Source organism: Orcinus orca, chromosome 16 (genome assembly GCF_937001465.1).
Source record: "Orcinus orca chromosome 16, mOrcOrc1.1, whole genome shotgun sequence".
In the NCBI taxonomy this organism is placed as follows: domain Eukaryota; kingdom Metazoa; phylum Chordata; class Mammalia; order Artiodactyla; family Delphinidae; genus Orcinus; species Orcinus orca.
Genome location: NC_064574.1, coordinates 58,874,016 through 58,900,749, shown reverse-complemented (window position 1 = coordinate 58,900,749; position 26,734 = coordinate 58,874,016). Strand labels below are relative to the sequence as shown.

The following is a 26,734-nucleotide window of genomic DNA, read 5'->3' as shown; positions in this document are numbered from 1 at the left end:
CTATTGTAAATCATGCTGCTATAAACATTGAGGTGCATGTATATTTTTGAATTAGGGTTTTCTCCGGATATATGCCCAGGAGTGGGATTGCTGGACCATATGGTAGCTCTATTTTTAGTTTTTAAAGGATGCTTCATACTGTTCTCCATAGTGGCTGTACCAATTTACACTCCCACCTACAGTGTAGGAGGGTTCCCTTTTCTCCACACCCTCTCCAGCATTTGTTGTTTGTAGATTTTCTGATGATGCCCATTCTAACTGGTGTGGGGTGATACCTCATTGTAGTTTTGATTTGCATTTCTCTAATGATTAGTGATGTTGAGCATCTTTTCATGTGCTTCTTGGCCACCTGTATGTCTTCTTTGGAGAAATGTCTACTTAGTTCTTCTGCCCATTTTTTGATTGGGTTGTTTGTTTTTTTGATATTGAGCTATATGAGCTGTTCATATATTTCGGAAATTAATCCCTTGTCGGTTGTATCATTTGCAAGTATTTTCTCCCAGTCCGTAGGCTGTCTTTTTGTTTTGTTTATGGTTTCTTTTGCTATGCAAAAGCTTATAAGTTTGGTTAGGTCCCATTTGTTTATTTTTGCCTTTATTTCTTTTGCCTTGGGAGACTGACCTAAGAAAACATTGCTACAATTTATGTCAGAGAATGTTTGCCTGTATTCTCTTCTAGGAGTTTTATGGTGTCATGTCTTATGTTTAAGTCTTTAAGGCATTTTGAGTTTATTTTTATGTATGGTGAGAGGGCGTGTTCTAACTTCATTGATTTACATGCGGCTGTCCAGCTTTCCCATCAGCACTTGCTGAAGAGACTGTCTTTTCTCCATTGTATGTTCTCGCCTACTTTGTCATAGATTACCTGACTGTAGGCGTGTGGGTTTATTTCTGGGCTCTCTATTCTGTTCCATTGATCTATATGTCTGTTTTTGTGCTTCATTCCTTCTTAAGGCTGGATGACAGTGCGTTGTATGGATGGACCACGTTTTGTGTGTCCCTTCATCTGCCGATGGACTTTTGGTTTGTTTCTATCTTGTGATGACTGTGAATAATGCTGCTCACATCCTCTTTTTTTGTGTCTGACTTCTTTTGCTTAAAGTGTGTTCATGAGATCCATCTATGTTGCTGTGTGTACTTACAGCTTGTTCATTCTCCTTGCTGTGTAGCATCCCATGGTGTGAATATAACACAGTTTCTTTATCCGTTTACTTTTGGTGGGCTTTTGGGTAGTTTCCAGTTCCTGGCTTATTATGGGTAGTGCAGTGAACATTCTGTGCATGTCTCTTTGGTGAATATATGTGCACATTGCTGTCCAGTGTGTACCTAGCAGTGGAACTGCTAGGGTGTGTGTGTGCTTCCCCCGTTTCCCACTTCATATTGTTACTTGAGTATTTTCTTACTGAAAACTCATTGTACGCATACATTTTGACACCCTTTCTGTGGGTGGGGATCTCACTTTACATAACCGTTGCCCCAACAATAGACAATGAGATCGTTAGCATCTTTTTGCTCTTATAAATGTCATTTACACATACATCTGGGGGTAATCAAGGTGGTGGCTGGGGCATTTGTTCAAACATTAACACGTTTACTAGCCACCAACTGTGACCCCAGGGCCCAGGAGCACAAAGATGATCAGGACGTGGTTCCTACCATCAAAAGCCTCTTGGACCAGATCTGGGGCCAGCAAGTAACTTGAATAAGGGCGGTGGGCTGGATGTAAATGTTTTTTCTTAGAATCCACAATCCCTTTGGTCTGTTGTTTTCTCCCTTGTGACAGATTCACATCCCAAGATATATTTTGCACAAGCACAGTGACGAATGGCAACAGTCCTTGGCCTGAGTGTTGGAGAGACAGCAGGGAATGGTGGGGAGTATGGCAGTCAGGCATGTAGCACAGGCCTCAGCTCAGGGTGGCAGCCACTGCTCAGCTCTGAACACTTGTTGCCCCTTGTTGTGAGTGCGGGCTGGGAGGGAGGGGGAGACAGGCCAATATTTCTCTTTTTTGAGATGCTGGCTATGTGGATTTTATAGAAAATCTCCCAATTTTTAAATATTAGAAATAAATTTAAAAATACACACTGCATGAAAAATAAAGACCAAGAAACTGTCACAGACCAGGGCAGACTGAAGAGACATGACACAACACTAAATGCCATGTGGCACCTGGATTGGATCCTGGAATAGAAACAGGATGGGATGGAAAAGTCCGATAAAGTCCAGAGTTTAGTTAATAACATGCCGGTGTTGATTTCTTAGTTTTCACCATGTTTCCTGGTCACGTAAGATGTTAACAATGGAGGAAACGGGGTGACGGGTCCATAGGAGCTCTCGGTACTATCTTTGCAACTTCAAAAAATATTTTCTTATTGGAGTAGAGTTGATTTACAATGTTGTGTTAGTTTCAGGTGTACAGCAAAGGGACTCAGTTATACCCATACCTATATCCACTCTCTATTAGATTTTTTTTCCCTTATAGGTCATTCCAGAATAGTGGGGAGAGTTCCCTGTGCTGCACAGTAGGTCCTTATTAGTTATATCTATTTTAGATATAGTAGTGTGTATATGACAGTCCCAATCTCCCAATTTATCCCTGCCTTCCCTTTCCCCCCTGGTAGCTATAAGATTGTTTTCTACATCTGTAACTCATTTTTGTTTTGTAAATAAGTTCATTTGTACCATTTTTTAGATTCCACCTGTAAGCGAATCATATGATATTTGTCTTTCTCTGACTTACTTCACTCAGTATGACAATCTCTAGGTCCATCCATGTTGCTGCAAATGGCATTATTTTGTTCTTTTTATGGCTGAGTAATATTCCACTGTATATATGTACCACATCTTCTTTAGCCATTCATCTGTCAATGGACATTTAGGTTGCTTCCATGTCTTGGCTATTGTAAACAGTGCTGCAATGAACACTGGGCGGCATGTATCTTTTCGAATTATGGTTTTCTCTGGATATATGCCCAGGAGTGGGATTGCTGGATCATATGGTAGCTCTATTTTTAGTTTTTTAAGGAACCTCCATACTGTTCTCCATAGTGGCTGTATCAATTTACATTCCCACCAACAGTGCAGGAGGGTTCCCTTTTCTCCACACCCTCTCCAGCATTTATTTGTAGATTTTTTTTGATGATGGCCATTCTGACAGACGTGAGGTGATACCTCACTATAGTTTTGATTTGCATTTCTCTAATAATTAGTGATGTTGAGCATCTTTTCATGTGCTTTATGGCCATCTGTATGTCTTCTTTGGGGAAGTAACTTTTCTGTATGTCGAAAATTATTCCAAAATAAAGTTTGCTAAAACTCTGTCTCTGTCTCTGTCTCTGTCTCTCACTCACACACACACACACACACACACACACACACACACACACACACACACACACACACACACACACACACACACACACACACACACACACACACACACACACACACACACACACACACACACACACACACTGCACTGGGCATTGAGTAGACTGTGCAGGTCCAAGAAAACACATCTGCAGATTCTGCCTCTGGGCCGTGAGTTTTGCAAGCCCTGCTCTGGACCCCACAAGCCCTTCACTTTTCCTCTCCAGGTGCCCCTTCCCCCTCCCAAAGTCCAGGTACCTTGCCCGGCTAACCCAGACCTGTTCCTGGTCACAGGTGGCCCAGAGGCATCGGGAGCGGCGGGCGCTGCAGTGTAAGCTGAGCATGAAGGTTTTTGGGCATGAGCTGAGCTTTGTGGACTGCGGGGCGATGGGGAGTCATGTGACACGCCAGTCCCTGAACCTGGCCGAGCTTGCTGGCAAGCTCCTGAAGGTACCTCAGGCTGGGCTCGGCCCCTCCCTGTCGTCTGGTCCGAAGATGTTTCCTTTGATGCTTTGGGGAAATACTAAAGTACTTTCAGACTTAAGAGCATGGAATTTGGAGCCAGACTGCCCAAGTTCAAAAACTGGCTGCACCACTTACCACCTTGGGCATGTTGCTGAACTTGCCACGGCCTCAGTTTCTTTATCTGTGAAATGGGAATGATAGAATAGTAATAGTATAATAATACCTACTTCATAGAGCTGTTGAATCAAGTGACTTCATGCAGTAAAAATGCAGCAACACGTTTAGAGTGTGCCTGGCATATACTAAGTGCTCTGTACCGCAGGCAGGGCCCACACCCCTCCTTACCTGGCTGACCCTGGATGCTTGACCTCTGACCATGTCCCTTGGTAAATTATCTTGGTTCAAACCCCAGCTCTTCCTGTTTCTAGCTACATGGGCTCGGCCGGGTTATTTTATCTGTTTGTGGGCTCTGTTTTCTCATCTGGAAACTGGAGACAATGATAAGGTCCCCTCTGAGGGCTATGTGAGGGTTAAGTGAGGCCGTCACATGCACTGTTACGGTTCTCTGACTGCAGGGGCAGGAAGTGCAGGTGAACCGAAGGCTGAACCTGGCCATGGAGGAGCTCACTTTTCCCACCATGTCTGGACTCCTAGCCCAGCTGACCCTAAACGCCTCGGCTGCCATCAACATCCAGGTCGGAGGGAGAGCCAACTTCCAGCAGCGCTCGGATTTCTCTGTGAATGGTTATGTCAAGCCCAGGTAGCTGGCTCCTCAGAGCTGGGGGAGGTGGGTGGGTGGGGGCCTCCCCCTGCAGAGCGCTGGGGCATCAGCATGGGCTGGAGGGGAGCCCCGCTCTGCTGACCACCTGTTATATCAGCTACTGTTGATGGAGTGTTTTTTGTGCCAAGAGACTTTGAGGAGAACCTGGGCGGCTACACCCACTTTACAGGTGAGAAGACTGAGGCTTGGCGAGGTGAGGTTCCATGCCCGAGGTGGCACAGCAGTGTGAGGCAGCTGAGATTCGTCTCGTGCCACAACTCCACTCTTCCCTCTGCCCCCTCTGCCTCCGAGGGGAAGGGAGATGGGAGAGAGGGAAAAGCATTTAAGGCACATGGGCTCTGAGCCCACTGAACTCACATGGCCACTCACGAGGTGGACACTTTCCTTCTTCCCACTAAGGGTTGAGGAAACTGAGACGCAGGATCAGTGCCCAGCTGACCCAGGGCCACATAGCACGAAGGATTTTGAGCAGAATTTGACAATGCTCACCTTCCCAGGCCTGCTGGGCGACTGTCCCAGCCACTAAGCCTACCTGTCCTTGGTTTCTGGGTCTGATGTGGGGTATGTGGGTGTCCTGTGACGGCTGCTTTTTGGCCTGGAGACCTGGGTTTGGGCTCAGTCAGCTGGGGCTCCAGAACTGGCTGTTCCATGTCCCGACTGTGGGACCCACACAGCTGGTGTCACCTCTGAGCCTCGGTTTCCCCATCTGTAAAACGAGACTAGTGATGGTGAGGGTTCGATGGTGATGTGTAGCGTGCTTGGCACACATGGAGTTCATGGTCAGCGGTGTCCATGGTGGAGGGGCTGCTCTGGCTCAGGACCACGGAGAGCAGCCGGGTGGGTTGGTGCTGGCTTTGCCTTTGCCTGGGGCGGCAGGATGCAGTTGTGTGCCTCTTCCTCAGCGCCCTGCTCCAGATCTCGGCACAGATGGGCACAGTGGGCACCCTGGGGCAGGCTGGGCTGAGGTGGGTGACCGGCGTCCGTGGCACCGCCAGCCTGGATGGAGGGATCCGGATAAAGAAGGGCCAGGACCTCAGGGTGCATCTGAACACACCCGAGGAGGCTGTGGAGCTGCTCCGCTTCAGGTGGGTTCCCGCACCTGGAGAGGGAGCCCGTGAGTGCTGTGTGCGAGCCAGGCTGGGCACAGGTGTGGGTGCATGTGTCTGTGAGAGTGTGTGCACGATCACCTTGCATGTGCACCTGTGTCTGACCACGTGTATCTGTGAGTGTGTGCGCCTAAGGATGTGCCTGTGAGTCTGTGTATGTGAATGTGTGTCTGTGGGCGTGTTTGTGAGAGTGTGTGCGCATGTCAGTGAGTGGGCTACACGTGGGCGTGCGTGTGTGTGCACATGTGTCAAGGTGGGGTGGGTGTGTCTGTGACAGGGACTGAGGGCAGCCTAGAGGTGGGGATTCCCACACTCCTCAGCAATTTACGGGGGTCCCTCCTGAGGTCTGCTTGTCCCCAGCCCCCTGGAGAGGTGACACTTAGAGAACAGTGATTTCCAAGGAAACGGGAGAAGCCAGGCTGCCCCCACCTCCACCTGCCTCCTTCCCTGTGTCCCACCCTTGCTGGAGGCGCTGCTGCCCTCCTGACCCTCTCCTGGCAGCAGCCAGTGGGGTCCTTTGAAATGTCAGTTAAGTCCTATCGTGCTCCCCCCTCCCCTGTTTAAAATCCCTTGCTTGCTTCTAGGATAACCCAGCTCCACATGATTCTCCTGCCCGATGGAGGCCCTGCCCACCCCCCTCACCTGTCTCCTGTCACTCCTTCCTGCCCCTCGCTACCCCCTTCCATTCTGACCCCCTCTCACCACCCTTTTATCTGTGCTACCAAAGAGCCCCCTTTTCTCCCACCCCAGGGCCTTTGCACCTGCTGTTCCCTGTGTTTGGAGTGCTGGCTCCTTCTCATCCTTTGATTCTCTGACCGAATGTTACCCCTACAGAGAGTCCTTTCCAAACCCTGAGCTGAAGAACGTCCTGCTCTGTCTCCAGGACAGACCCTATGCCCATGCCGTGCCCCATTTTAGGTTTTTCATAGTGCTTGTCACCCTCTGTGTTCATGGAGTGTCTCCCCCACCAGTGTGCAGACTCCCCAAAGGCCTGTCCTGTTGATAGTGGGATTTGCCCTAGTGCCTTGCCCTGGTGGCTTTATGGTTGAGTGAAAACAGCTCGCCTGGCACTTTCCTCCTTTCCCACCCAGCTCTCAGCTGTTTCTCATCACTGGGGATGGCATGAGGAGCCTCAGTCACGCTCACATCCCTTCTGAGGCCCAATCCTGTACCGACAAGGAAGGTAGGTGCCAGCAGGGTCTCCGTGTCATTGTCCCGAGACGGTTGTCCTGGGGGCTGAGGGGTAAGATGCCAGGTCCAAATTCCAGAGTTGCTCTTCTGCCCTAAAAGTACTTATGCCCCTTAACTCAATGATGCTGCTTCTAGAACTCTACCTTATGAAAATAAACCAAAATCATTTTAAAATGCCCTGTGCCCAGAGATGTTCATTGCATCATTATTTACAGAGCAAAAAAATAGGCAGCAACTCAAATATCCAACAGTAGACGAATGGCTTATTATAAGGGCCTTTGAGCTAAGAATAGACTTTTACATTTCCAAATGCAGAAAACTAATCAAAAGGACTATTTCATAACATGAGAAATTTGTGAAATTCATATTTCAGTGTCCATAAGTGAAGTTTTATTGGTGCAGAGCCACGCCCGTTGCCTGTGGCTTTTCTTCAGCAACAGCAGAGTTGAGTAACAGACTGTGTGACCAGCAGAACCTCAAATATTTACTATCTGGCCATTTACAGAAAACGTTTGCCAATTCCTGGTTTAGTAAAGTACTGAGATATCCCATAACTTTTAAGCTCTGTAATGAAGGACATATTTTAATAGCACGAGAAAATTTTTTTGATAATAACATCAGGTGAAAGGCAACAAAATTGAAAACAGAGGGGAAGGAGGTATACCAAACAGTCACAGATCTTGCAGTCATGTTGGGGATGAGGTGGGGGAGGGGCCTACTTAAATGATTTCTTTAGGCTAAATTCTGTCCTAAATGCTTGCTGAGCTGTTAATCCTCACAGCTACACCATGGGGCTGGAACTGTTATCACTCCCAGCTGACAGATGCGAAACACCAAAGCACAGAGATGTTAAGTAACTTGTCCAAGGTCACACAGCTGGGAAGTGGCAGAACTGGAATGTGGATCCAGGCATTCTTGCTCCAGAGCCTGTGTCCTACACAGTACTGCCTGACACTCTGATAGTCTATACCAGGGGTCCTCAACTGGGGACAATTTTTGGCCCCTCGGGACATTTGGCGATGTCTGGATACATTTTGGGGTGTCATCCTGGTGCAGGAGGTGCTACCAGTATCTAGTGGGTGGAGTCCAGGACAGCTTCCCACAACAAGAAATTATCCAGACCAGTGTGTCGATAGCGCCAAGGCTGAGAAACCCTGGTCTACACAGTACCGCCTCATACAGTTAATGTCTACACGATACTGTTTCTCAAAAGAATGTAGAGATGCTCCTTCTTTGCTGATGGGCGCATCCATGGCCTGCCTCGAGCCCTCTGTCTCTCTACTGACCATGCTGCCTGCTCCCTTTCTCACAGCGTCCCGCACTTGGGGCTGGCAGCTGTGCACTGAAGTGAGCTGGCCTCCAGCCGGGCAGCCCTACCTGCTCTCGGTGCCTGTGTTTGCGGCTGTGATGCTGAAGAAGCAGGACCGGGGGCTCCAACGCTATCTGCTGGAAGCTGCCTATACCCTCCACCCCCCGGTAGGCCCTACGGAATGGCTCCTCCTTTCCCAGCCAGATTCTGGGTCTCCCTAGGTCTTCTACTCAGGCCTCAGCCTTGGGGATCACTCATAAAGACATGGGCCTCCTCCCTGGAGCAGGACCAGCTGGGCTGGTCCTGCTGTAGTCTCCCTCCTGCCTCAGGACCCTTGCACATGCTGATCCTCTGTCCCTGGCTTGATGACTTGTAACTCTGAATCAATCTTCAGAGCTCACTTTAGGGGGGTCACCTCCTCAGTGAAGCCTGCCCTGATTACCCCGAAGTGGTCATATTCCCTTGTTAGTGCTCTAGTACGATCATGTTCCTTCCCTTTAGATCACATTTGTGTTCATTACTGAAACCAATTGGTTAAGATCTGTCTTCCCCACTAGTCACTCAGTTCCTGGGAACAGTGCCTGTTTTTCTCACCCCTGTGTCCCCAGCACCTGGCACAGAATGGGCACTCAGCAGCCCCCTATCTGATTTCCCAGTTCCCGCTCTTGTCTCCTTACCATATGTTCTCCACCAGCAGCCAGACAGACCTTCCAAAATCCCAAAATGACTGTGTCCCTCCCCTGCTCAGAAGTCTCCAGTGGCTCCTATTCCTCTCAGAATAGGACCCACTCACCCTGACCCATAGGCTTTCAGTGATCCTGCCATGCCGGCCTCTCCTCCCCATCTCCGCAAATGTTTACCAGGCTCACCGCTCTCCAGACACACCGACCTCCTTTTTATTAAATGCCAAGTGCATTGCTGCCCCAGGGCCTTTGCACTGTCTGTTTCCTCTGCCTGGAACAGTCTTTCCCAGACATCCACTCAACTCCTTCCCTTGCTTCCTTCAAGTCTCATCAAATGCCCCCTCCTCAGAGGCAGCTTCGCTCCCTGACCACCCAGTCCAGAACAATGACCCTGTCAGGGCCCCTGACCCTCTGAGTTTGTCAGCAGAGCGCTCAGCAGCTGGTGGTGGTGAGCTGCTGTCTTACCTACTTCTGTGTCTGGAGGTCCTGTGCCTCCCCCTCTAGAATGTAGGTGCCAAGAGGGCGGGACTTTGTGTCTAACACTCAGTTGCATTCCCTGTGCCTCACACACAGTAGTCAACATTTATTGGTACTAAATGAATGACGATGATGCAGGGTTGGTTTTTTTTTTAATTAATTAATTAATTTTTATTTATTTTTGGCTACGTTGGGTCTTCTTTGCAGTGCCTGGGCTACTCATTGTGGCTTCTCTTGTTGTGGAGCACGAGCTCTAGGCACGTGGGCTTTGGTAGTTGTGGCACACGGGCTCAGTAGTCGTGGCTCATGGGCTCTAGCGTGCAGGCTCAGTAGTTGTGGCGCATGGGCTTAGTTGCTCTGCGGCATGTGGGATCTTCCCGGACCAGGCCTCGAACCCGTGTCCCCTGCATTGGCAGGTGGATTCTTAACCACTGCACCACCAGGGAAGTCCCTGATGCAGGTTTTTAAAGGGGGCCCGTGTCTTAGGCTGTGTTTTCCCAGAAGCAGACTGGAGCCAAGGATTTGGGTAAAAGTGTGGATGAAGAAAAGACTCCAGGAGGACCCAGGAAGAGGGTGGAGAAAATAGGGTAGGGAAGGGGAAGAAGCTGAGCAGGAGTGATGGCAGGTGCAGTGGCAGCCTCAGCGTGATCCCTGGGCAGCCCTGGAGCAGGAGTTAATCTCAGAGTTTGGTCCCCTTGAGGCTAAGGAGCCGGGATATTTTTCCCTCCTGTGCCAGAGGGCAATGCTCTGGAGGTCCCAGGTGCCAGGGGTTAAGAGCAAAGTGCACGGAAGCTGGGAGATGAGCATGCTGAGCTGGTCAAGGGTCCGAGGGGATCTGGGCAGGGTGCCGATGGTGTACGATAAGCCTCCTTTCCTGGCTGTTTGCTGAACAAACTGAGATCCTGTCCCTGGGGTCCTGAGTTGTCCTGTAGGACTCTCTTCCAGGATATGGATCCCCAAATTCCTGGTTTGGGGGTTCTTATCTGTTCTTAGCAGGACAAGGATAAGCATAAGAACTCAAGTTTTTGAAGGTGGGGGGCCTGGATGGGTTCTTGATCTTGAGGACTCTGCTGTGTTTCCAGAAGGACTGCTGGCTCCCTCAAGAAGCCTCAGCCCACGTCTTCATGGGCACGCCCGGGTCGGAAGTGCCCAGGGACGTCGGGGTGGATGTCAGCTACAGCTGGCCCCAGAGGAAGTTCCGGCTCAAGCTTCTCCATCCCAAGAAGAAAATTGAGTTGGACGGTAATGACAGTGTTCCTACCCATCACCGTGCCCTCGGCCATGTGCCAGATGCAGCCCGCTCACTGTGGATTCCTCAGCCACCCTCTGAGGTCGGCACTAAATATAGCCCCGTTTTATGGGCTAGGAGCCACAGGCTCGGAGATTAGGAAACAAGCAGGACATCCCCTGGTGAACTCAGGGGCGGATCCAGGATGTTGAACCCTGGTCTCTAAACTCTCGCTTTGTCTCCCAGGAAAGATTGACACTCTGCAAAGTGGCTGCATGGGTCACCTGGAACTGATACTGGACGACAGGGATGTCTACTACGTCAAGGTTTGTTCCCCGTCCTCAGCCCACCGGCGTTGGCTCCTGCCACCTCCCTGGGCATTTCAAGCCCCAGTCCCTGCTTACTCATCACCACCTCCTTTGGTGTTTTAGCTGTTCTTCTCCTTCCACCTACCAATAACGTTTGTGACTTCTTGTTACCCAGAAGAGTAGGAAGAAGAAAAAAATGAGCTCAAATCTCACCACTATTGATGTCATAAATTGATAATATTAGTAACACAGGAGCATGCTTTAAAAAATTCAGAGTAGAGAAAGGTATAAAAAGGTAAGTGAAAGAGTGCCAATCCCCAGATTTCCAGAAGAAATGTCAACGCACACACCAAGAAATCTGTATGAGTTCCCCAGGGCTGCCTTAACAAAGTGCCCCAAATTTGGGGGTGCTTAAACAATGGAAAATTTTCCCTCACAGTTCTGGAGGCTGGAAGTTCAAAATCAAGGTGTTGGCAGGGTTGGTTCCTTCTAAGGGCTGTGAGGGAGAATCTAGTCCATGCTTCTCTCTTAGTTTTTAGTAGCCTCAGGCATTTCTTGGCTTGTAGATGGCTGTCTTCTCCCTGTATCTCCACATTGTCTGCCTTCTGTAGGTATCTGTGTCCAAATTTCTCTTTTTGTAAGTTTACCAGTCATGCTGGATTAGGGTCCATCCTAATGACCTCACTGGATCATCTGCAAAGTCCCTTTTTCCAAGTAAGGTCACATTCACAGGTCCTGGGGGTTAGGACCTCAACTTCTTTTGAGGGGGAGCACAGTTCAACCCATAATACAGTTCAACCCATAATACTATAGATTTATAAAACCTTTCAGTTTAGAGTTTAGTTTTTGTTTTATTCTTTGCATGCTGCTTTTTTTTTTTTTCAGTCAAAAATATATCTTTTTGTACCAGCACATACTGGTACAATTTAGTTTAGTTAAAAAAATAGGTAATACATTTAAATGATTCCAAGTTCAAAAGGTACAGAAGGGCATAGAACTGAGCGTCTAGTACGATGGCCCCTATACACATGACTATTTAAGTGAGTCAGAGTAACAGAAAGTTAAAGATATGGTTTCTCAGCTGCACTGGCCACTTTTTAGAACTTTCCCATCATTGTAGAAAGTTCTATGGGTCAGCACAGGTATAGAGTTAAAAACTTTCCCTTACACCCCTCCTCAAAGCCAATCATTGTTCATTTTCTGGGACTCCTCTTAGAAATCATCTATGCCCACAATCCCCAAATAGATATCAATATATTTCCCCCCCATCTTTTATTTTAAAAACAAGAATGTCTACCATGTATTTTGAATGACCGCATAATAGTCAATGGGGTGGAATTTATTTAGCTGGTTCCGTAGTGGAGGGCTCTGGAGTTTTTCCCGGGTTCTTGGTCTTATAAATCACCCTTCCATCTTCAGGGTAAATTCTTAGCAGTGGAATTCCTGGAGCAAAGGTGTGTGCGTTTTTCTCTTCGTTATAGGTACTTTTTAAGGTTCTCAACCAGGAGGACCTGGATGGGACTCAGTGGGTCCATTGAAGCCCCTGCAATTGTGCAGAAGTTTTGTGTCTGTCCCCCTTCTGGGGAGAGGGTTTAGACCTTCCATCTGATGCTCAAGCAGGTCAGTGACTCCAAAAAGGACAAAAACAGCAGGTGTAGACCCACTCCTGCCAAGCAGGACCTCTGGGCCCCTTTGGCCGTGAGCCTGATGATTCTGCCTCGGTCTCCAGTGATTTCTCAGAGAGGTCTGGGTTGAAAATCTGGAGCCAGGGCTGGAAGTTTTGCTACATAAACACACTCTCAGCTCCTAGATCTGCTTCCTGTCGGGGTGGGAAGACCAAGTATCAGGGGAGAGCATCTTCCCCCTGAAGCCCCAGCTGCTTGACGGCTGAGACTACAAATCATTTTCAGAGCTCCCGGGAGCCCTCGAAGCATCCCTGTTCACTAAGCGCACAAGTGCTGATTGCCTGCACCTCCCTGCAGACCTGCCTGCCGCTCTCCAGAGGGCTGTCTGCAGCCTGGAAACATTGGCCTTTAGAGAAACTCCAGTTCTAGCTGCCTCAGAGCCATCATGATTAACGGTAACAGCTGGGGCTCTGGAACTTTCCAAAGCCTGTTCTCGGGGTGGGGGGCCACGGGTGACTTTGACCCCGGGTCCCTCTTTTAGTCCTCTTGGTAAGCCCATAGGAGATGAGGAAACTAAGGCAGATGAGCTCAGGAATACAAAGCAGCAAAGCTGGGTTCGACTCAGCTGAGTGTTTATGGGGTTTAAGGATGGCGTGGAGGAAAGTGTTAGATTTCAGTGCCCCCTCCGCTGGGTGCAATGATAGAGCATCCCCAAGTCCCAGGTTACCTGGAGAGCCCCAGTTTACCGTTGACCCAGCTCAATATGATTAGTGGTCTCTTTAACCGTTAAGTGTCCTGGTTTGGATGAGAAATTCTACAGTCATCCTGTTCATGGGCTGCACTTTGAGAACAATTACAGCTACTGCCAAGAAGCTTCTGATACAAACCAGAGAAAATCATCTCCAAGACATACCATTAAGTGAGAGAAGCAGAGGAGAGTGGAGAGCCTGCATCTGTTTTTGTGCAGAGTAAGAGGGAACGTGCACGTGTGTGATGGAGTGCACACGTACACACACGTGCGTGCACACGCACATATACACACATACATACAGACTCATACATATAGGCCCATGCTGTCTCTGGAAGATGCCCAAGAAGTGGACACAGTGGTTGCCTTGAGGGAGACTGGGAGACCAAGAAGGGGAACGAAACCTATATTTTTCATTGTCTTTATTAATTTATTCAATGACTGTTTATCAAGCACCTACAATGTGCCGGGAAGACAGCACACAAAAGAGATACACACACAGAATTCTCTCCTTTTGGAGCTTACATTCTCATAGGAGAGATAATCAGTAAAATAAATAAGCAAATTATGTAAGCACTGTAGGAAAAGGGAATCAGTGAGCTGGATCCAGGGGTCTGAAGTTATGTGAGAAGAAGGGTCTGAGGGTTGGCTTCAGTTTTATTTTTTTTAATTTTTATTATTAAAAAAAAATTTATTTGGCTGCGCCGGGTCTTAGTTGCAGCACGCGGGATCTTCGTTGCAGCATGCGGGATCTTTCTTTAGTAGCGGCACGTGGGATCTTTAGTTGCGGCATGTGGGATCTAGTTCCCTGACCAGAGATCGAACCCGGGTTCCCTGAATTGGGAGTGTGGAGTCTTAGCCACTGGACCACCAGGGAAGTCCCACGGCTTCAGTTTAAAATAGGCTGACAGGTTAAGCCTGATTGAGAAGATAGCTTTTAGCTAAGACATAAAGCGTGTGCAGAAGAGAGCCATGTGGTTCTCTGGGGGAAGGGTATTGCAAGTAAAGAGCACAACATGTACAAAGGTTCTGGGGCAGGAAAGTGCACAGAAGCACAGCCTGAGCCCCCATGTGCTTGGAGTGGAATAGGAGAAGGGACAGAAAGGTGGGAGGACAGATCATGTAAGGCTTTGCCAAAGAGTAATCAGAAGAGAGTGATTTGTGACCGTTGTCAAGGAACAAAGGCAAAAACAGGATTTACAAGAGAGTATAAAGTAGTGGACCGTCTGGAAATAGTGAGGTCATTTTTACATCTTTTGGGTAAACAGATCAGCTGGCAGCAGCAGAGAGGCCCTTGGGATTGGTCTACAGTTGGGGTGGCCGTCAGAGATGACAGCTGCCATTGCTATGGGCTGTAGTTGCTCTGGAAAACCTCAATGATGGAGACACAGAGCATGTTTGGGGCCATCTGTGTGTCCTGCCTCCCGGTGTCTGTGGGCAGTTTTGCCTGCGTCTGGCCAGGGCTGCACTGCTGACTTCCAGAGAAAGTCTTGGCCTTGTTGGCCTTTGCAAGGACTTTGGCTTTTACCCTGAGGAAGAGAGGTGTGCCATGATCCTATGGAAGGGCTTGCCCTGGTCACCAGGGTGGGAGCCAGGAGAGCCGGGAGAAGAATGTCACAGGAACACAGTGGCGATGAGCAGGCTCAAGCCGGGGCAGTGGTGGAGGTGGCTGAAGTGGTCGGGTCCCTGAATATTCTGCAGCGAGAGCTGGCCAGAGTCCCTGATAGATTGGACGGGGTGTTGAGGTTGGGGGGATAGGGAGGAAGGGTCCTTCAAACTTACGTCTGAATTTGTAACAGAGATGACCTATTTTGAACAATATTGAGCTTAAGAAATTGCAGCAGGATCAGCCTAGAAGCCCATTAGCCAGGCTGTATCTCCTGCCCTCTGTCCGCTCCTGGTTCTTGGAGTCCGGGTGGAGCCTGCTGGCAGAGCCTGTCCCCTCAAGGGATGCTGGGGCCTTTCCAGGGCCGGAGCAACCTGTGGCCAGCAGCAGGTGGTGAGGCTCAGCGGATCGAGGCCCAACTGGAGGTGAAACTGGTGACATCGGGCAGCCCTGTGGTCCTCGCCGGAAACCTCAGCCGGCAGGCAGGCAGCAGGCTGGCCTTCTCCATGTCACTGAGCAACCTGCTGAGTGACCAGGCCCACGTGTCAGGTAGGAGGAGGGACCCCTTTCTGCCACTTTTCTTCAATGGCCAGGCTTGGGGAGGGGAGGGCGGAGTGCCCCTCCTGGAGTCCCCATCACCCGATCCCCCAGTATTCACATTCCATCCAAGGAAAATCCAGGCTCTGTATCTGCTCGCAGCTTCTGCCTGAGTCCCCCAGATGCCCCTCCAATGCGCTCGACTGCTCTGCAGGAACCGTCAACCAGCACCTTTTGGGGTGTTTGGATTCTGACCCATATTACCTGTTACACAATGTGTAAAAAACACATTTCGCATTTTGACCCGAATTGCATGGGGCACTGTTTGTATCTTGAACACACAGCCTGGCCTGGGTACTGACCAATCTGACCAGATGCCCACCCTGGTGCCAGAGCTGGCTTGGAGCCCTCCTGGCGATGCTGCTCGTGGGGTGTTCTCGGAGATTCCAGGGGAGTGATGTGAGTGGCTAGGGCTGTTGACTAGCTGGCCTATGCTTTTTTTTTTTTTTTTTTGCGGTACGCGTGCCTCTCACTGTTGAGGCCTCTCCCGTTGCGGAGCACAGGCTCTGGACGCGCAGGCTCAGCGGCCATGGCTCACGGGCCCAGCCGCTCCGCGGCATGTGGGATCTTCCCGCACCGGGGCACGAACCCGCGTCCCCTGCATCGGCAGGCGGACTCTCAACCACTGCGCCACCAGGGAAGCCTATGCATTTTTGATATTTTAACCTGCATGGCTATACCTGTGTCATCTGGCTGAATATCAGTGTAGCAGAAACAAGTTTCAGAAGGTGAAATTTACCTGATGATCCTTGATGCACTCTGGTCCATTCTATTTTGTTCTACTTTATTTAAACTTTTGGTCTGGACCCACCAAAGTGACTTTCGGGGTTGCCACCTGGACAGTGCAAAACACTGTCAGTGGCCCTGATGGCAGCATTCCTTGGCGGAGACTCAGACACTGGTTCTATCGCGATACCCACCTGGGCGGTTCCCACTTCCTTTCCTCACCTGGTGCTGGGGGTAGGGTGTCAGTCTCTGGGGCGCAGGCCATGACCACACCATGCCTGCTCTCCCCGCAGCACTGCTGGAGAAGAAGGCGGAGGAAGGGCAGCAGGTGGTGGCCCTGGGTGGCGACCTCTTCGTGCCAGGGCTTGTGGGGCTGCGCACCCAAGGCCTGCTGCAGCAGCGGGCCCGCCTCTGGACCAGCTCCCTGAGGATCCAGTATGGCCTCCTGGGTACGGCACCGCATGCTGGCTGCGGGCGAGGTGGGGAGTGGCCAGACCTGCACCGTCTCCTGGGGCTGTGGCTCCGAGGGCTAAGGTGCCACTGTCACCTCGGGTGTTTTGGCCTCACCGTGAGGCTCCTTAGCTAGTGAGTCATTCCACTGGCTTTGTGTGGAGCTGAGCACCTGCCTGTTAAAAAAAACCAAAACAAACAAACAAAAAACACTACATGTGTGTGTGTGTGTGTGTGTGTGTGTGTGTGTTGGGGGGGGACATAAATCTGTCTCTTAAAACCTCCCCATCGGCAGGTTCCAATGAGTGACATTAGGTGAAGCAGATCCAGGGGGCTGGCTGAAGCTGGGCTGTACTGGACGCTCCTCTGCTTGGAATGAGGATGGAGGGCTACCTGGCAGAGGAAGGGCAGGGGTTTTTGGGTTGCCCTGCACAGGTCAGGCGAAGCAGCTGGCACAGGAGTGCAGCACCAGGCAGAAGCTGCGGGTGGAGAGCGGCTCAGAGGCCACCTACAAGCTGGAGCTGGACCACGAGCTCCACTGCACGCAGATCCCAGCATTCAGCCACAAGGTGGGTGCCGGGGCTGGGCGGGGGGTCTGGAGAGAGCCCCCGGGGTTAGGGAAGTGGTGGGTGAGCACCCTGAACCCATCCTCAGAGAGATGTATTTACTCAAGGTCGTGAATGGGAACGGATTAGGAATTGGAACTTTAGTCTCATCTTTCCCCTGTTCAGTTGGTGTTTATTAAATACCTGCTCTATGCCCAGCACTGGGGGAGAGCTGTGCTTAAGGCAGCACCTAGTCTCTGCCATTCCATTGCTGGGGGAGGGTGTGTGGTAGAGAGCCAGAGACATGGACCAAATCAAGGAAAATGTAAGTGCCATGGGTGGTAAACAGGACAGAGGCCGAGAGTGTAGCACAGGGGAGTCTAATTTGGACAGGGCAGCAGGGAAGGCTTCTTTGGGGAAAATGAATTTTAAGCTGAAAATTAAAATACGAGATAGTTCTGTTCCCAAGGAAGTGTGCCACAGGCAGAGGGAACAGCAAGTGCAAAGGTCCTGGGGCTGGAGGGTGATTGGAGCGGTTAAAGAACTGGCAGTTCATCAGAGTGGCTGGTGGGGTGAGCAAAAGGGAGAAGCGACTGTTCCTTTGTTAATTGTTACAAGTTTGCTTCTCCCCCTGAACTGTTGCCCCCACAAGGGAGGGGGCTTCTGGCTTCTTCATTCCTGGCTATCTAGTGCCCAGCGAAGTATCTACTTGGTACTTGGGGGAAAACGTGTTCAGTGAGTGAATAAATGGATGAGCCTGTGTTGTCTCGACCTGTGGTTCAGAGGTAGGAGGAGACAGTGGCTGCCAGGAGCCCACAGATGGGAAGGCCTGATCCACAGAGGATCTGTCCAGGGAGCCGGAGGCTGCTGTGGGAGAGTGAGGGGAGGGGGAGATTTTGGGTTCATATGAAGCAGATCAGGAGTCATCTTCCCATGGCAGCTGGCTCTTTCTACTCCTTATCAGGGCATGGACCAGCGTGGGGCAGGTTAGCTTTTCACCTCGGGGCCAGAATTTAAGGGGACCCCAGAAACTGTGAAGGTGAATCGTATTCTAACGCAATATTTTACAAGATCAAAACCAGTGCAAAAAAATCTGTGCTTCCTACAGAGCTGTCACCCCAGATAAGCAAGCCTGCATCTCAGGGCGGGTGGCTGTGAGGAGGCTCAGGTCTGCGTACACAAGGCTTCCTTGGGGGTCTCCCTGGTGGGGTTTCCCAGGTCCAGCTGCGGCATGAGGAGGGCTCAGGCCACCTCCACTGGGAGCTGGAGGCGAGCTATGGGAGGCACTGGGATGACAGCCGCAACAAGAGGCACCTCCGCATCAACCAGACCTTCCAGAACGACTCAGGCCCAGCCCTGAGCAATTACTTCATGGAGGTGAGTCCAGCCTCCGCAGAGCCGCGTCCCTGGGGCTCAGCTTGCACATGGCAGCTGGGCAGCCCTGCTGCCTGTCCCTGCAGGTCTTGGTTGCAAGGACGCAGGAGCTAAAACTCAGGCTCAGAGACCTTACCTGTGGCATCTCCAGCCCCCTCGCCCCTGGGGCAGTTAAACATTTGCTGGTGTGCCACGGGGCAGTTTGCAAGAGGGGCTTGGGAAATACAGATTTCCAGTGTAAAGATGCATTTTGGAAACGGTTCACTTGCAGGTTTTCCTGGAGGGTGAGCTCTTTTTGGTAAATCAGGAGTAACTGAGCGCTTAGTCCCCGAACGGGTATGTGCTCTTATAAGGCACACGTTACCTTTCTGAGTTTCCTAATTGTTTTTAAAAGTGTTTAATTGTGGTAAAATATACGTAACATGAAGTTGACCATTTTCACCATTTTTAGGCATATAGATTAGCAGCATTAAGCACCCTCATATTGCGCGGCCATCACCACCGTCTATCTCAAGAACTTTTTCATCTCATAGAACTGAAACTCTGTACCCATTAAACAGTAACTCTTCATCCTTCCCTCCCCCAGGCCCTGCAACCACCAATCTACTTTCTGTCTCTCTGAATTTCACTACTCTAGGTAAACTCATATAAGTGGAATTGTATAGCATCTGCCTTTTTGTGACTGGCCTATTTCACTTAGCATAATGTCCTCAAGGTTTATCCACATTGTAACATGAGTCAGAATTTCCTTCCTAGTCTGGGTAATACTCCATTGTATGGATGGACCCCGTTTTTTTGATCCATTCATTCATCAGTGGACACTTGGCTTCCACATGTGGCTTGTGTGAATAGTGCTGCTATGAACATGGGTGTACTGATATCTGTATGAGTCCCTGATTTCCATTCTTTGGGGTGTATATCCTGAAGTGGAATTGCTGGATCATACAATAATCTGACTTTTAATTTTTTGAGAAACTTCCATACTCTTTTCCATAGGAGCTGTACCATTTCACCATCTTAACATCAGCACACAAGGGTTCCAGTTTCTCTACATCCTCACCAACACTTCTTAATTTCTGGGGTTTTTTTATAGTAGCCATCTTAATGCGTATGAGGATCTTGTGGTTTTGGTTTGCGTTTCCTTAGTGATTGATGACGTTGAGCATCTTTTCATGGGCTTATTGGCTGTTTAATTATCATCTTTAGAGAAATGTCTATTCACATCCTTAGCCCATTTTGAATCAGGTTGTTTGATTTTGTTGTTGTGCTTGTTCAATTGTAGTTCTTTATATGTTCTGGATATTAACGCCTTATAAGATATATAGTTTACAAATATTTTCTCCCATTCCATGGGTTGCCTTTTTACTCTATGAATAGCATCCTTTGTTGCAGAAAAATGTTTAATTTTGATGTCGTTCAGCTTATTTATTTTTACTTTTGTTGCCTGTGTTTTAGGTGTCATGTTCAATAAATCAATTGCCAAATCCAATGTCACGAAGCTTTTCAATCCCATGTTTTCTTCTAAGAGTTCTATGGTTTTAGTTCTCATGTTTAGGTCTCTGATCCATTTTGAGTTAAACTGTGTATATTCATTCTTTTGCATTGAATATACGGTTTTTCCAGCACCATTTGTTGAAAAGACAGTCCTTTCCCCCAACCATAAATGTGAGAGTTTATTTCTGGGCAATCTGCTGTATTCCATTGGTCTATGTGTCTGTCTTTTATGTTGCAACATACTGTTTTGATTACTGTAGCTTTGTGAGACCTCCCTCTTCGTTCTTCTTTTTCAAGATTGTTTTGGCTATTTGGGGGTCCCTTGAGATTCCATATGAATTTTAAGATGGACTTTTCTATTTCTTCCAAAAAAATACCGTTGAGATTTTGATAGGGATTGCATTAAATCTGTAGATTGCTTTGGGTAGTATTGAACCTTAACAATATTAAGTCTTCCAATTCATGGACACAAGATGTCTTTCCATTTATTTATGTCTTCTCTAATTTCTTTCAGCAATGTTTTGTAGTTTTCAGTGTACAAGTCTTTTGCCTCCCTGCTTAACTTCATTCCTAAGTATTACGTTGATTTTAAATCATACCAATACTCCATGAATAAATTCTCCTTGTGAAAAAATATAACATTTAAAGTAAGGCTAAAATTCCCTTTCACAGTTACCATCCCTTTTCCTGGTCCCCTCCTCAGCTGCCTGGAGAGAACCATGGTTATAATCTGGAGAACTGGAAAGGAGATCTTTTTCTATACATTTGCTCTGTGGAGCTGTCACAAGCACTTAGTTTTGTTTGGTGAGTCATGTTGTATGTCCTTTAGCAATGGACCTTGGAGAACTTCACGAGTTGTTGTTGTTAATTAATTAATTTATTTATCTTTGGCGGCGTTGGGTCTCCGTTGCTGCGCGCGGGCTTTCTCTAGTTGCGGCGAGCAGGGTCTACTCTTCGTTGTGGTGCGCGGGCTTCTCATTGCGGTGGCTTCTCTTGTTGCGGAGCACGCTCCAGGCACACAGACTTCAGTAGTTGTGGCTCGTGGGCTCTAGAGCACAGGCTCAGTAGTTGTGGCACATGGACTTAGTTGCTCCGCGGCATGTGGGATATTCCCGGACCCGAGCTCAAACCCATGTCTCCTGCATTGGCAGGCAGATTCTTAACCACTGCGCCACCAGGGAAGCCCCTATTGAATCATATTCTTGATTGAAGTCATCCTTGGATAACCTTACCTACCTCTGATCATGCCCTGCTTCTGTCAACAGAAGCAGAAGAAGTTTCTTATTTCTGGAAGACATCTGGCTCCAAGGGTTTTAGTGAAGAGATTAGAGGTTTGTGGCAGCATTTCTGCAAGCCTTCATAAGTATGGTAGACACCATGCTAGGTTCTGGGGAGACAGGTATGAGTAAGGTAATCTTTATCTTTAAGAAGCTGACAGTGAGTAGAAGAGGGAAAGGCAGAGTGATCAATGGTGAGCCATTAATTATTGCCAGACTATGTGTCAGAGGCTTTGTTTGTATTATCTCATTTAATCCTTGTGAGGCAAGAATTATCTGTTCTCACTTTACAGAAGAGAAATGGTGTAAACAGACTTAGCTGAGGTCTCACAGCTACTGTGTGGCAGGATTGGGATTGAAAGTCCAGTCTGCCTCCTTTCAAACCTCAGGCTCTTGGCTGGACTGAATAGTGCCAGACTTAATTTACTATAAAATAAATTTACTATAAAATAATTGACTAAATGATCTGTCAAGAGAAAACTCTTCCCAGTTCATTCTATGCAGCCATTATTATCCTGATGCCCAAACCAGAGAAAGACATCATAAGAAAAGAAAAACTAAAGACCATTATCTCTTACAAATACAGATGCAAAATCCACAAGAAAATACTACCAAACTGAATTCAGCAATATATAAAAAGGATTACACAGCATGACCAAATGGGGTTTATCCCAGGAATGCAAGGTTGGTAACATTTGAACATCCATCAAGGTAATACATCATATTAGTAGAATAAAGGACAGAAACCGCATGATCATTTCAATAGACACAGAAAAGTATCTGGCACAACGCCATACCTTTTCATGATAAAAGTACCCAACAGTCTAGCAATGGAAGGGCACTTCCTCAACCTGATAAAGGCCATCTGTGAAAAACCCACAGCTAATATCATACTTAATGGCAAAAGGCTAAGTACTTTCCCTCTAAGATCAGTAACAAGATAGGATGTCTGCTTTCACCATTTGTATTTAACATTGTGCTGGAGGTTCTAGCTAAGGTGATTAGGCCAAAAAGAAAGAAAAAAAGAAAAAGAAAAAAGAAATGAAGAAAAGGCATCTAGATTGGAAAGGAAGAAGTAAAACTATTTCTATTTACAGATGATATGATCTTGTATATAGAAGACCCAAATGAACTCACCGAAAAATCTATTAGAGCTAATAAATGAGTTCATCAAAGTTTCAGGATACAGGATTAATATACAAAAATTAGTTGTATTTCTCTACACTAGCAATGAAAAACCTGAAAATGAAATTAAGAAAGCAATTTCATTTACATTACCATCAAAAAGAATAATACTTAGGAATAAATTTAACAAAAGAAGGTAAAACTAATACTCTCAAAACTACAAAACATTGTTGAAAGAAATTCAAGAAAAGCTAAATAAATGGGAAGACATCCCATGTACTTGGATTGGAATATTTAATGTGAAGTTGGCAATACTTCCTAAACTGATCTACAGATTCAATGGTCCCCATCTATTCCTATCAAAACCCGAGTTATCTTTTTGCTAAAATTGACAAGCTGATCCTAAAATTCATGTGGAATTTCAAGGGACCCAGAGTAGACACAACTGTCTTGAAAGAGAAGAACAAAGTTAGAGGATTCGCTTTTATCGATTTCAAAACTTACTTCAAATCTACAGTAATTAAGACAGTATTATGGTAGTGGTGTAAGGATAGACGTATAGACCAACAGAGTAGAATTGGGAATCCAGAAATAAACCCTCGTATTTACAGTTAGTTGATTTTCGACAAGGGTGCCAAGATAATTGAAGAGGGGAAAGAATAGTCTTTTCAACAAATGGTGCTGGGACAATGGATATTCACGTGTAGGAGTATGAAGTTGGACCTTACCTCATACCATATATAAAAACAAACTCAAAATAGGTTGTAGACCTAAATTTAAGAATTATGAAACTCTTAGAGGAAAACATAAGAGTAAATCTTTATGACCTTGGATTAGGCAAGGGTTTCTGAGATATGACACTGAAAGTATAAGTAATAACAAAAATACTTTGGTCTTCATCAAACTTAAAAACATTTGTGCTTCAAAGGACACCATCAAGGAAGTGAAATAACAGCCCACAGAAGGGAAGAAAACATCTGCAAATCGTATGTCTGATAAGGGATTTGTATCCAGAATATATGAAGAACTCTTACAACTCAACAAGAAAAAGACAAAGGATTTGAATAGATATTTCTCTGAAGAAGGTACACAAGTGGCCAATAAGTACATGAAAAGTTGCTTAACCTAATTAGTCAGTAGGGAAATTCAAATCAAAACCACAGTGAGATGCTGCTTCAAATCCACTAGCATAGCTGAAATGGAAAAAAAAAAAAAAAGACAATAACAAGTGTTGGTGAGGATGCAGGGAAATTGGAACTCATATTGGTAGGATCATAAAATGGTGTGACTGGAAAAAGAGTTCGGTGTTTCCTTAAAATGTTAAACACAGAGTTACCATATGACCCAACAATTCTACTCCTAGGTACTCAAGAGAATTGAAAACTTATGTCCACACAAAACATTTATAGCAGCATTATTCATAATAACCCAAAAGGAGAAACAACCCAAATGTTCATCAATGGATGAATAAAGTGATTTATCCACACAATAGAACGTTATTCAGTAAGAAAAATGAACTTCTGACACCTGCTACAACATGGATGAACCTTGAAAGCATCATGCTAAGTGAAAGAAGCCAGTCACCAAAGGCCACAGACTGTATGATTCTATTTGTAAGCAATGTCCAGAATCGGTGAATTCAGAGAGACAGAAAGTAGGTTAAAGGTTTCCGGGGTCTACGGGAAGGAGGCAATGGGGAGTGACTGCTAATGAGTGCAGGGTTTCTTTTTGGGGTGGGGTGGGGTGGGGCAATTCCTGGTAGCCAGGGATCTCAGGTTGCGGTGGAGAGCCAATGGAATGTTCTAGGTCAGGAACAGCATGATCTGATTTGCATCTTGGGTGCGGGTCTCCTCCAGTTTGTGCTGCAGGTGCCCGCGACGCAGGTGGATTTCCATACGCAGCTGCACCACTTGAGCCTCCGCCAGCCCCACGTGGAGAGCAGCACATACCTGAAGGTGCAGTACAATGGGCGGCTGCCCTTTGTGGCAGGCTTGCAGTGGAAGGACAAATCCAGGGCCACCCTGTGGAAGTGGGAAGGTGAGTGTCATCTAGGGAGTGTCCTTGGCTAGTGGTGAAGATTTCTGCCCTCTGAGCCTTTGCTCAAGCCATGCCCACTAACTGGAACACCCTTCCCTTTTGTTTGCCTGGGTAATTCAAGACTCAGACCTCACATGCGGCCCAGGAAACTTAAAATCACATCCTTACCCTCGCATCCTTACCCTCACATTCTTACCCTCACCCATAAAGCTCTACATTACAGGGCCTTGCCTACTTCTCCAACCTTATCTCATCTCCAGCCTTTTCCCATTGCCCATCATCCTGCAGCCCCACTGGCCTCTCTTCTGTTCCCCAGACATACCTCAGGGCCTTTGCACTTGCTGTTCTTTCTCCCTGGAACACTCTTTCTCTCCTTTAGAAAATGAATTTACCATGGTTTTATCCTTGAATTAATTTTTTGAACTAATTTTTATTTTTATTGAAGTAATACATAGTTTAAAAAGTGAATTAGACTATGACTTGGTAATTGTTGAAGATGGCTGAGTGTTATATGGGAACTCATAATATTCTCTGTGTTCATGTAATATGTACTTGAAAAAATTTTAAGTTTATAAAAGTTAAAGTTATAGCAAATAGAGTAATTTTCTGCTTCACGTCTTCCAATCCCAAATTTTGCTGAAAATGGCAAGCACTGTAAATTCTTTTTGCTGTTTCTCGTCAGACCCTCCATCTTTTAAAATAATCACACTTATTTCTTTTTTTTTCTTTCTTTTTTTTTTTTTTTGCGGTACGCGGGCCTCTCACTGTTCTGGTCTCTCCCGTTGCGGAGCACAGGCTCCGGACGCGCAGGCTCAGCGGCCATGGCTCACGGGCCCAGCTGCTCCGCGGCATGTGGGATCTTCCCGGACCGGGGCACGAACCCGTGTCCCCTGCATCGGCAGGCGGACTCCCAACCACTGCGCCACCAGGGAAGCCCACACTTATTTCTTGATTTTTCTTTCATAAGCATTCTCAATATATTTCTTACTAGAGAGGAAGAAAATTTAACTCTTACACCAGCCCTTTTCACATGCCTATTTCCCTCCATCCCCCTAAAAGAGTTATAGTTTGTTAATATTCAATGTTTACATCATTGTGGTGATGAATGTCCCTCACAGCCGAGGCACGTGGTATACTAGGATCCTAACATTTTGTTTTTCCTGGAGCTATAAGAGCCTTTTTTCCCTGTTTGATTAGTTTTCTATTTTCCTCCTACTGATTATTCCCAGAATTTTTAGCAACAAGGCAAAATTCTTCTCCAGGTTGTTGAACACGTCAGGTCACTTATCAGCTTCAATCAGTTCTCATATTTTCCTTGTAGGCCCTCTTCCTGGAGCCTCTGTTCTGCTGCTCCAGCGTAGACCGGTTGCACAGCTGTAGTCCTCGGGCATGCCCTCACTATCATCCTGGGAGTGCCTTCCACTTCTCTGGGCCCCAGCCGCTGTTTCTTGCACTCATGTCATCTTCTTTCTTGGTTAACTCTTTTGTTCCGATGGAGTGCATCTTCCCGTAGTTTCCTGGGAGAGGGTGCATGGGAGATACATTCATTAGCTAGGGCTGCTTTAACCAATTACCACAAACTGGGTGGCTTTAAACAACAGAAATGTATTCTCTCACAGTCCTCGAGACTAGAATTCTGAAATTAAGGTGTCAGCAGGGCCACTTTCTCTCTGTGACCCTGGGTAGAATCCTTCCTGCCTCTTCCTACTTCTAGGTGACCACTGATGCTTGATGTCCCTTGGTTTATAGCTACATTGCTCTAATCTCTGCCTCTGTTGTCACATGGTGCTCTGTGTGTGTGTGTGTCTGTGTCCAAACTTCTCTCTTCATATAAGGACACCACTCATATCAGATTTAGGGCCTCCCCTACTCCAGTATGATCTTACTTTAACTAATTGTATCTGCAATGACCCCATTCCCAAATAAGGTCACATTTTGAGGTACCAGGGGTTAGGACTTCATATCTTTTTGACAGACACAATTCAACCTATAACAGGATGTAAACATTTTGAAACCCTGAATGTTTAAACTCTTTTTTTTTTTTTTTTTGATGTGGACCGTTTTTAAAGTCTTCATTGAATTTGTTACGATATTGCTTCTGTTTTCTGTTTTGGTTTTTTGGCCGCGAGATATATGGGATCTTAGCTCCCCGATCAGGGGTGGAACCCGCACCCCCTGCATTGGAAGGCAGACTCTTAACTACTGGACCGCCAG

General features: G+C 47.4%; 1 protein-coding gene across 1 annotated transcript in view; it reads left to right on the top strand.

The window, feature by feature from the left end:
• The window catches only part of LOC101269628 (uncharacterized), a gene marked incomplete at its 5' end in the record, with an annotated part of 266,122 nt that overhangs the window by 153,907 nt on the left and 85,481 nt on the right, over positions 1 to 26,734 (top strand). Inside the window, 12 exons of the mRNA XM_049699406.1 lie at positions 3,663 to 3,818; positions 4,409 to 4,593; positions 5,517 to 5,699; positions 6,812 to 6,903; positions 8,224 to 8,387; positions 10,463 to 10,622; positions 10,855 to 10,934; positions 15,258 to 15,444; positions 16,512 to 16,667; positions 17,104 to 17,237; positions 18,432 to 18,590; positions 24,340 to 24,520. Coding sequence (XP_049555363.1) covers positions 3,663 to 3,818; positions 4,409 to 4,593; positions 5,517 to 5,699; positions 6,812 to 6,903; positions 8,224 to 8,387; positions 10,463 to 10,622; positions 10,855 to 10,934; positions 15,258 to 15,444; positions 16,512 to 16,667; positions 17,104 to 17,237; positions 18,432 to 18,590; positions 24,340 to 24,520 — 1,837 coding nt within the window. The remainder of the gene's footprint in view (positions 1 to 3,662; positions 3,819 to 4,408; positions 4,594 to 5,516; positions 5,700 to 6,811; positions 6,904 to 8,223; positions 8,388 to 10,462; positions 10,623 to 10,854; positions 10,935 to 15,257; positions 15,445 to 16,511; positions 16,668 to 17,103; positions 17,238 to 18,431; positions 18,591 to 24,339; positions 24,521 to 26,734) is intronic.